At 42.6% G+C, this 11,388-nt stretch overlaps 1 protein-coding gene across 1 annotated transcript; it reads right to left on the bottom strand.

Moving 5' to 3' along the window:
• Positions 1-699: 699 nt before the first annotated feature.
• Positions 700-8,041, bottom strand: LOC140305742 (beta-1,3-N-acetylglucosaminyltransferase lunatic fringe-like). Its single transcript, XM_072384718.1, has 8 exons — positions 7,591-8,041; positions 4,538-4,586; positions 3,997-4,099; positions 3,755-3,908; positions 3,420-3,505; positions 3,181-3,340; positions 2,997-3,082; positions 700-2,202 (listed from the first exon to the last, which is right to left on the bottom strand). The coding sequence occupies exons 1-8, from the start codon at positions 7,936-7,938 to the stop codon at positions 2,136-2,138; spliced, it is 1,053 nt and encodes a 350-aa protein (XP_072240819.1). The 5' UTR covers positions 7,939-8,041; the 3' UTR covers positions 700-2,135.
• Between the last annotated feature and the right edge of the window lie 3,347 nt (positions 8,042-11,388).

Genomic DNA, 11,388 nt, shown 5'->3' with positions numbered 1-11,388 from the left:
CGAGTCAGAAGTCAAAGCTTTTCACATATGTCATTCTGGTGTGCTGAATGAATATCAAAATATGTCAAAGTAGTGGCTCAGGCAGTTTCCTTTAGGAGTTTTAACCTTGTGCAGTAAAACCTGCTGCCAGCAGGTGTCACTGTCTGCACAGCAGCTTAAAATACATTAAGACTATAACATAGTGTCCACATAGCGGGTTTGAATCCCTGCTGTGGCACTTCTGTGTGTTTGTGTGTTCTCCCCGTTCATGTGTGGGTTTTCTCCGGGTACTCTGGCTTCTTCCCACTGTCCAAAAACATGCATGTAGTTCTAAATTGTCCCTAGGAGTGAGTGTGAGCATGCATGGCTGTGTGTCTTGTGTGGCCCTGTGAAGGACTGGCAATCTGTCCAGGGTGTATCCTGCCTCTCGCCCAGTGACAGCTGCCTGGGATAAGCTGAATTTTTCCCCTGAATTGGAATTAGCGGGTATAGAAAATGAATGGATGTAATTAACATATTTCACAGCAAGACAGTTCCTGGGTTGAATCTTGGCCTCGAAAATGAATGGATGAATAAATGTCCACATAACCCGGTTGTCAGAGATGCGATCACACGCACATGTAGTGCTCATCTGTCTGATTCTGTCTTTACTCTGCATGGTTTGGTCATAGGTAAGAAGTCCATAAAACAAGAATCACGCACAAAAATAATCAAAAACATAATTCAAAATGATTTTTATTAACCATTTTTATTAGCCTGCATACAATCCAGATACTGGAGAGAGAAGATTTGCTTCAGATGCCACCGTTCATTACTTGCAGCACAGTGGCAAAAAATTACTTTCACTGCACAGAAAGAAAGAAGACAACTCAACATGAGTCATTTCCCAGTAAAACTTTAAAGTGGAAGTTGTTGCTACACTGCTGCAACAATTCAAAAGCAGTCTAAACTGCGTTCTGATCATAATCCATTAACCATTTCCATCCTTTTACCTGGACACAAATGAGTGACATCCAATTTTCTAGAAAAGAATTCTGGATTAGAAGCTTCACCAGATGAGAAATATGATTGTTAAATAGTCTGACATTTGGGGAGATCTAGAAATATTCCTTATAGGACTGAGATACAAGCACAGTTGTTATGGGAATCGTGAAAATTTAGCATTTATTCTGTTAACCCAAGGACTGTAGACAGCCTGTACCAGCTCACTTTGAATCAAATGTTAATTCTTTGTTTAACCAAGCCCTAACAAGTCAAGCAAATAAGCATATTTTCCCAATGGTCAGACTATTCTATTAATGTGTTTTTATAATAATATCGAGAGCAAACATAAGAAATAAAACATCAAAGTGCTGAAGTCATGTTACATACTACAATGGCAGGTTAATACTGAACACTGGGCAGACAAAACTTCAAAGTGTATCATCTCCAAATCCATGGAAACGGTTTGTCCTTTACTTTGGGATGTTTACCCCCCAAAAAATAGCAGATGACTGAGTCCCCATGTGATAGATTGCTTCATCTCATCTACTCTCGGTAACAGTTATAGTTAACATTAGGGCATGAAGGGGAGGAGGGTGGGCAAACAAGTAAACATCTTGGTTTAACCTTGAAAGGATGATTTCCACTGATCAGGAATTAAGAACGGGCATGCTGGAAATGTGCAGGATTGTGAGGAAACGCTTTACAGAGTTCTTTAAAAGGCAGTTGTTTGAGTGAAATGTCATGACTGATAAAATTATATCTAAAAAAAACGCCCAAAAAATGAGAAAAGCTGCAACAGAGGAGGCCGAGTTCAGATACTACAGGCTTATGCTAGCATTTAGCTCAGTGAACATCTGAGCCTGATTACTGCTCAAGCTAACAAACGCCCGAAAAGCTCCAGCACACATGGGACAAACTTGATTCTGGTAACAACATGATCACCCTTGGGATTTCTTTTCAGCAGTTTCTAAAACAGGTTTCCACTCCGTCATGAATCCCAAACAGGGACCATTTGATCTTCTGCTCCCGTTGCACTTTTTGACCTTTTGACTCAGAGCGACCCATCACCCGGTCAGAGTTTAGGCTTCACAGTAATTCAACAGTGCTCCTTCCAAACTCAGACATCTTTTCCACCATCAGTTCATCCCTCCCTCTTCGTCTCTGGATGGGGGTTAAAGTCGCCAGGCGCTGGGGCACCAAGGAGTGTCTGGGTACAACAGACAATGGACAGACCTGAATCTGAGAAGGAGAGGGAAACAATGTCACAATGCCAGGAAGCTACCAACTAAAGGTTTCAAAATAAAGCCGTGAGTACAATTAGTTGTGCACACACACAATGAACAAAGACAGGAAACTTGTAGTAGTAGAACACGGACAATAAGAAGCGTTTACATAAAAACACAACTGCAGCACAAGTTGCAAAAACAAAATCTTTCCCTGTGACACAATTCCAAAGCTGTTGTAGGTCTGTACTGAATACATTTCAAGGTTTACTACTGTATGTTAATGACTTTTTTCCCCGCATCAACCAACAGCTATTAGGTTGCAGCACGCTTATCTCATTAGCCATCGGTGTGTGAGCTAACAAGGTGCAGAAAAAAAAGTTTCAAGACCCAACAAGAGTTGCTGATAAGAAGCAAGAAAGCAAAAGAGAAAATGAGGAAGACTTTAAATCAGTTTGAGTTTTCTTTAGCCTCTCGTTTTGTGTGCCTGTAATGTCATGTGATGTGTTATGGTCCATTTACAGTAAAGAATCTTGGAGAGCAACATTTAATGGAGTCTGATTGTCCATTAAAAGTACATATTTGACACTAGGTAATCATGAATAATTATTCGAGCTAAAGCAAACTACTTGATTAAACAATCCATCCCACTGCAAAAAAACAGCAGCAACAACAACAAAACTTTCAAAGTTTCACAGGTCTGAGGGATTAACACTTAGATTTTTTCAAATCATTTTATTTATTTACTGATTTTGCTGATCTATCTTGCATAAAAGATAATCCAAATAACTTTTAGGTCCTTTACTTTACCTGGTGGGATCTTCACTTATTGAAAATGGTCCTTTGACATTAACAGCGTTCCTGCTGTTGTCCACAGTGCCGTAGCTGAGAGTGATCTGATGGGAGGAGCAAATAAACACAAACATGACTTCGCTCGTGCGGATTTAACAATGAATAGTGGCTTAGATCCACGACAATGAGCACGACAATGTACCTGGTTGTTTATGTCTGACACCAGCTCCAAGTTCTCCAGGTGAGAGTGGAACAACGCAGAGCGGGTGAGGCTCACGCCAAGCAGCGCCTCCACTATGTAACCAACAGTGCAGTCATCGGGGAGGCGAATGTGCTCAGCTGTGGCCATGAAAGCCCCATCGCTGGGAAGGAAAAGACATGGAGCATGAGGAAGAGGAGTTCTTGTGGTCGTGAATGCTGCCAAAAGAAATCTGGGCCTACCTCGCCCATGGTTTCATCTTCAGAGCGAGACCGCGGCTCAGACAGAACCCTGCTCCTCCTGTGGCGAACCAGAAGCGCACCTGCTTCTGCACACAAGCAGCGTAAACTTAGGCATTAGCCCTGGGAAACAGACTGGATACTCTTGATCACTGTCAACCGGAGCCAGCATTTTTAATGAATGTGCTTAAAGAAGCTTGACACACCCTAGGACATCTGTCCAGATGAGTATAGTACATTTTCATTTAGAGTGAATGATGTGAACTGACAGAGCTACTTGACTACAACGTAAAGCATTTCAATTTCAAGGCAAAGTGCTTGTTGTCATTTCAAATCACCATTTGAGTGGTGCTGAGTGTCTCCGTGGCCTCTATTGGCCGCTCAAGGCTGGGTCGGCCGACGTAAATGTCCTTCGTGTGGCTGTACTGAGACAAGAGTTTCAGGAGGGCCCCGACATTCAGGTAGTTATCATCATCAACATGGCAGAACCACCTGCAGAACGTGTCGGTGACAGTTAGAAAGCTGCCTTCTCAGTACGTTTAACAGAATGTGCTACAGTGTGTTGCGCACGCTGACTCACTTCTTTCCAGAGTTTATGAAGGTGTCGTACTCCAGAGCCATTTTACACGAGAGGGCCTGACGACTGTGTGCAGCTGAGCAGTTGGTGTTGATCAGGTGAGCTCCTGATGATCAATAACAAGCAAAAGGCAATAAATAAGCTTATCAACAGCAGCAGGAGTCAAACAAAGTACAAAAATATGTTTATTCGAAGGGGGAATTTTGACTGAATTGTTCAATTTGAAGCAGGAAAGCTGATAAATGTCTGATTATATTAAAAATGCTTGAAAGGACTCTGTAAATAACCTAATCGCACAGTTTTACTCTGAATCCTACAATGTGTCTGATAAAAGAAGAATACTTCATTGAAAGTAGAACAATTCCATGAGTAAGAATAGGAAAGGCATGTTGATTAATCTGAAGTGACTTTGTGCACTTCAGGGAAACAGAGTTGCTCAGTCAGCAGCCTGGTTCCTGCTTTGCTGCCTCTCATGCGGCAGATAAAACTGCAGCGACTCAGCGAAACTCGTCTGCGTGTCTCAGGGTGAGCGTGTGCAGCTCACCCATCCTCTTCCTCAGCCTCTCATCCTCTCCGTCCGTGAACACGTACGTCTGTGGAAAAAGAAAAAAACACAAATGCAACACAGTTAAATATCAGGTGAGCAATCTTTCCGAGCCACGAGAAGAAAAACACCATCCATACAGCTGCCCTCACTGCTCCACCGCCATTGTTTGGGGATCACCGTTTGTGATTTCAGGTGAGACCCTCCCCCCTCTCGTTTCCACAAGCAATGCTGATACTGGACGGAGGCCAAGCCAAAGGTAAGCCTCCTGTCTATCAGCAGCAGAGCAGCTGGTCACAACTCCGCAGCTGAAAGGGTGACTGTGCATGTTTTTGTGATGAGCGATGGGGGTTGAAGGTCATCATGTATTCAGGAAGCTGTGTAGACCCCATTATTTTCCACGGGGAGTGATCTAATTCCCTGGGTGTTGTTAATAGTGTGTTGTTTTGGCTTTGTATTGCAGGATAATATATTTTAAATGAAACAATGCCCCTCAGGTTCACTTTGGGCTTGTTTAAAAACAGCAACAATTCTTCTGATATTTGCACACACAGAACTGTGCAAATAGTCTTGAATAGTTCTCATCCATTTATATTTTGCCTCCAAGCAGCCAGAATTTCTTGTGATATTTTAAAGTGGTCTTGAGAAATAATCTGTCAAAGTGGACATTGGATGCTCTTCTTTTTAACTAATTTTTAGTCCAGTTTTTGTACCTGAACATTTGTGGCAACAGATCTTATGGAGGAACGAATCCTCCCCAGAGCCTGGACCTCAACATCAATGAAACAGTGTGGGATCATCTTGGCAAAAAAACGGAACAAAAGGCAGCCAACATCCAAAGAAGAGCTTTGGCTGTCCTTCAAGAAGCCTGGAAAACTATTCCTGACAACGACTTAAAAGAAGAAGAATAAAGTTGGCCCAAGACGTTTCCATGGTACTTTAGTTTTCAAGATGGAGGGCAGGTGGTGCAGAATTTGGAAGGACTCTTCTGTGGATTTATACAGTCCCGATGTGTTCTGTCTCTTCTTACACCGCAATCCCCAACTGACCTTCATGACGTAGAGATTTCGGTGTGACTCTTATCCCAGAGGATAGTTGTTCACATTTCTCAATGTACATTTAAGCTAACTGCCCACAGTCAAAACTGTCATATAATAAAAAACACGCAACAACCTCATAAGTTTGTGTTAACATGTGTATTTGTTTTAATATCCCAAATGCAATGTGGAAGAGCCCTACATTAACCTTCCAAGCATTATTTGAATTAAAAACCTGCATAAAGCTCTAACATCACGCCCTGGAAAGTCAGGGGGATTCCACTTTACAACCCGCCTGCCTCACAGCTTGAATATAATAAATCTTGGGTGCAATTACTGTGTGATCACATCAGTGCTTGTGGTAAAGAGACTGGGGAGAAAAAAAAGAAAAAAAAGAGTCAGGCCAGCTGTGAGTTTTTATCAATCTTCTTTTTTCACTCTTAAGAGGAGTCAACTTCTGCATCTGTGCATGAGTGTGCGTGTTGGGGGGGGGGTGTTGTCAGGAGTGGAGCTTTACAACACAGGAAACAGTGGCAGCATTCACCACTAAGATAGGAGCAAGTGATAGGCGAGTGTGTGCGTGTTTATTCTTGTGATCAGACACGTTTTTAACTTCCCATGAGAAATCCAGAGTTCCCAGGGTGTGTTTATGAAGGCAACAGCGAGACTTTGTGTTTGTGTGTGTGTGTTGCTGTATTCCCTTTGCTCAGCAGTCTTACAGTGAAGGGGTGTGTCTGGGAAACAGGTAGAGTTACGCACACCTGACTGTGGGAGCAGATGCTGGAATGTGTCACATACACACCCTACACACACACCAGCTGATTCCCCCCCAACATAAACTGTATTTACATGTCAACAGCTTGGCGATTACTTGAGCGAGTTCCTCCTCAAACACCGAGGCTTTAATGGAAATCAGAACACTCACGGAGCAATCTGCAGTCACGTCTGCATTTGATTAGTAGCTTTGAAGCTGATGGGTACAGTTCACCGCTGCCCCATGTGTTTTATAGCAACAGATGCATCTATGACTCACTCATCCTTGTGGTTAAGACCAAAAAGCTGTCTGTCTATTGCTTTTGATCTAAAATATTTATCTGAGAGCCAATGAAACTCCTCCTGAACCAGATGAAACTTTTTTTTTCTTCCCTTTTTCTTTCTTTAAACAAACTAAGTTGGGAACTAATTTAATTTAAGTGTAAATGGGGGGAAGCTCCTCAAAAACAAGAAACATTTTGGGTGTTAAGTGGTTATTTGGTTAAACAAATTGTTTAAAGGAAAATCGCCTTGTAGCCTGAGAGCTTGTGGGAGTCATTTTCACATTTGTGATCAGTTAAAAAGGGAAAATGATTTGTAAACGAATAAAAATATAAAATCAAAATTGCAATCATTGTTAGTCACAGCCTGAGTCAGATAAACTTGAGTGAAGGTAGCCATAATAAAGGGAAAATGCTGATTTGAATTATGCATTCACTTGAAAGGCACATTGCTGGGTTTAATGGTACAGGGTATGCATTAAACTGGGCAGCCGGCATGTTGCATGAAAACTCTTGATCGGTCTGGCTATTAAATGTAGAGTGAAAACAAAGCAGGGAGACGGAAAAACTGAAAATGTTTGAGTGAAAGTTACTCAACAAATGTGCATCTCATGCAGCCTGCTTATCCATCCATCTATCTGAGCCTCTCAATGTCGTCTTTACGTAGTCTTTCCAGTTCATATCGCTGCTGTTGTGTCAACAAATGGGCAGCAGTGTGGAGTCTTTTGGCCCCCAAATCTCCACCTCAACGTTTTTGGCAAATTGATCAGATTAAAAAGCCAGGGAGCCCAGTCCAAATATAAAGGCTCTTTTGATAGCAACTGTTGCACATCTATTCATATCATATTACATTTATTCATGTCATTTTTGTGATTTCTGATCCTGAATCATGAGCACCTAACATGAGACTTTCCCTTACTAATTCGTTAATTCGTTTTCAGTGCAGCGCTTCAGCAGTCTCCAGCTGCACAGCTTGACTCACCTGCGGTGTGTTTCTGGAGAGCCAGGTGTCCAGCAGCAGCTCCAGTCTCTGCCGGTGATACCTCCCGGTGGTTTTCACTGCCACGAACAGGTCAGCCTGTGTGAGCTGCTCCACCGGCCGAGGGGGAGCGCTTCTCCGCGCTGGGCCGGCCACCGCTCTCCTCTCCCGGGCCAGCCGCCTGAAATAAGTTGAGAAAACATCCGCGCCCCCCGCAGCCGGCAGCTCCTTCGGGTGTCCGCCAGTGACCACGAGCATCCCGGTCACCAGCAGACAGGTGACCGCGGCGACAGCAGCGCGAGGTCCCACTGGGCTGAAGGCGAGCCTCGGTCCCCCGGCAGGCTTCCACATTTTGACTGCGTGGATGAGTGCACCACAAAAATATTTTTTATCCAGTTCACAACATCATGCTGTTATTAACTACAGTAAGCTCACGTGTTGTATGTCAGTTCCCTCTGAGGGATCCTGAAGTTGTGTTTCGCAGTGACATTAATAGCATAAGCTCCGCCAGTGGGCGGGCCGCGGGGCAGCCTGGGTCCAGTGACCGACTTGAGCGCTCAGTCTGGGCGGAGTTATCGAGCAAAACATAGGGAAAACTGCGGATGGACGTCCACTTTGCAGCAAAAAAACAAACCCCCACCCTCTGTTTTTTTTTCACAATACCTCCGAAAAGCTTTTTCTGTGAAGGTGTTTTTGAAATACTAAACATTTTGTGGATTGATCTTAAAACTTCTGGATCCAATCAGCTTTTTCTTCATATGAACAAGTCTCAGTCTAAGCACTGCATATCAAATTTACTGTCCACGTGGAGGTTGATATGAAGACATTATGTATAGTAGCTTCTATGATTCCACACATTTAATTCAAGAACAACAGCAATAAAAAATAAATAAATCTCAGCCATTTTTTCCATTAAGAATAAACACAACAATAAAGAAAAAACTGCTACATCTTATGCTGTTCTCGTTTTTTAAAACATATTTTGTTTTCTGAATTCTTGGTGTGTCTTTGGTTTTGCAGTTTGTATTTTATCCACTGCTGACACTGCCAACTTGGCACCAATTTAAGCTACAACTGCAGATTTGTTGCCAGAAATCACGAACAGACCTCTTTCCTCTCAGGATTTCAGTCAATCTGAGTGTATGCGCATTTGGTCTTGTTTGGTGTTTTAATGGTGGCGATGCTATCGAACATTTATCATTTATCATTCTTTTACTTTAATTTCTGCTCTGCACCTCAGAAAAACTCGGTCTCTGTAATATTACCCGACCTCTAATAACTCACAGCCTTTCCAATGACGATAAAGAGGAAAATATGTCTTGCTTTTCATGTGCAAAGGAATGCACACAAATAATCAACACTTAACAAGTGCTTTCATATCCCAGGCTTGAAAGTAAATGTTTTCCTCATTGAAGAACAATGTGCCTTCAACTCCCGTGTATGCAGGCCTGGTGGGTCATTCTCCAAGTGGACAGATGTTGAAAAAGACCGTGACATTGGATTGTGTGTAGTGCTGCCAGCCCCACAGACACAGGAGACAGACGTGCCAAGCCACCAGGTTTCCAGATCCACCAACAATCTGAGGAATGTTTCCTCTCGAATAATGTGCAGTTTGTCTACACTGCATATCTTTGCTGAATCCCTCTGGCACAGTCAGTGTAGTGTTGCATTTCAAATAGATCCCAAAACTTTGAGTCTCTCTCAAAGAACTGAAAAATGACAGTGGCATGATGTTGTGTGATAAGGATACTAAAGCCTCGTCATAAAACAGCCCAGCACACAGTCCCCACACACTGAAGAATAATCTTCTGAGTGTATCACACATTTTTTCATGAGTGAACGGAATTTGTTCAGTTATCATGAGGAAGCTAGAAAAAAAAAAAGCCAACGCAGGAATTTAACTTTAATTTCAGGGTTTAAAACTAAGCTGCCATGAGCTGCTTTAAATTGAATTCATCAACATTTTTCAAAAATCAATTGCTCAGATAACTAGTGTAAAAAAAAATCTCATATTTTAGTTCCGTCACATGATTCTCAACATTTCCAGATACAGATGACTGTTTTCGATGGAATATACTTGAGCTGCACTGTTTCATATGCCCTGAAGAAGACAAACTTTGTGACTAGCAGGAAACATGTGGAATTTTGAACAGCTGTAGAATCAGATATTTCCCCCAGGAGTTGGTGGAGACCAGAAACAAAAGCCCTTTTCACGCAAGACATACATAACATTAATAGCTTCATCTGTCTGTAAGCCCCAGCATACAGTCATTCACACACTGGTCACTTTGTCAGTGTTCCTCACCCTTCATTTAAACATACCTGTGAAAAAGAGTGCATGGAGTGTGGTATGACAGTCCAACATGTCGTGCAACCATAAGAATTAATATCAGCGCGCAAAGCTCACAGTGGTTGTGTGAAAATATCACTTTTCTTCATGCTGAATGTGTTTAAACACTGTGATTCTGCGAGGGTCTAATTGCACTCCATTAGCAGCATAATTACGATCATCTCCAGAAAAACATGCTCTTTTAACTCACACGAGGACACCTCCTCCACTCCATCAGTGTTGTTTGTTAGGAGAGAAGAGTTTCCATGAAAAAACTCTGCAAGTCCATTGAGATTTACAGTTTTTGTTTTGCCACACGAATTCACCAAGAAAAATGACAAAGACAGAGCATTGTGTTGAACACAACTGTGGGGGGGGGGAGGAGGGGTTGAATTACTGGTCAGACAGGAAACAAAGGCTTTAGCCACAGTTACATTCTGTTAATCTGACCACGACAGACTTTTGTCTTGTTGAAAGTGATTTATGCATGTTACCGGGGCTGGAGTAGTCAGATTGTCGTTTCAAAACAAAACCGAGCAGCACCAGAGTGATAAATCACGCACGATGCAGACTTGCTCTACTGCCACAAGATTAACTGAAAGCAGGGAATGTGTGAAAGAACCTTAAGTGTGCTTTTAACATTCCAGTGTTTAACACTGATCTTTTGGCAGAAGGGCAATCTTATTTTTTCATCAGTAAATAGTGACTAGTTTGTATCCAGAGATGCGGTTTGACCTTCTCCCCCCACTACCGTACCCCATGAGGGGCATTCACAAAGTGATCCATCCCAGATGCCTCTGAGCCCAAAGATGTCGACCCTGCCGCCGGACAAGATTAACAAAAAGTTTCTTTATTACACAGTCGACCTTCCTGTTGCAGGCTCTTGTTACTTTCCAGTGGAAATTATTTTCCGCACTGTGTGTTTCTTCATACAGCGTCTGAGTGACTACTGCATTTGTTTTTGTGGCAATATGCAGTCTCACAAATTTTGGAGATCTGCAGATCCGTCCGAGTAGGAGGGAGCCAGAGTACCTGGAAAAAGCCTACATGGACAACATGCAAATTACCCACAGAAAGGCACCAGCTGAGATCTGAATCAGGAAACTCCTTGCTGCGAGGTAATAGTGATAACCATCAAACAGTTGGGCCTCCCTTTTATTTTGTCATGAATATACATGTCAGCCAATATTAAGATCACAACTCTAAATTTAAGTAGGTCCTTCTCAAGTTGCCAAAGAGATCTGACCTGACCTGTGGATTGAGCTTGCTTTCCAAAGATGCCAGCAGAGTTTCAATCAGTTTTAAGGCCATGTGAATATCTCAGACTCCTTGGTGTGTTCTTTGACTGCATGGGTGAGTGGTCTGCAAAAGGGTTTAGGTGGGGACAAATGTTCAAATGTTCAAATGGAGAAGAGCACAACCAGACTGCTCGTTATCCTCCGTCTCTTTGTCCTCTTTTGGCTGTTTGTCAT

Source organism: Leuresthes tenuis, unplaced genomic scaffold (assembly GCF_036924035.1).
Source record: "Leuresthes tenuis unplaced genomic scaffold, fLeuTen1.0.hap1 SCAF_4, whole genome shotgun sequence".
Lineage (NCBI taxonomy): Eukaryota > Metazoa > Chordata > Actinopteri > Atheriniformes > Atherinopsidae > Leuresthes > Leuresthes tenuis.
This window is presented reverse-complemented; position numbering and strand designations above follow the sequence as displayed.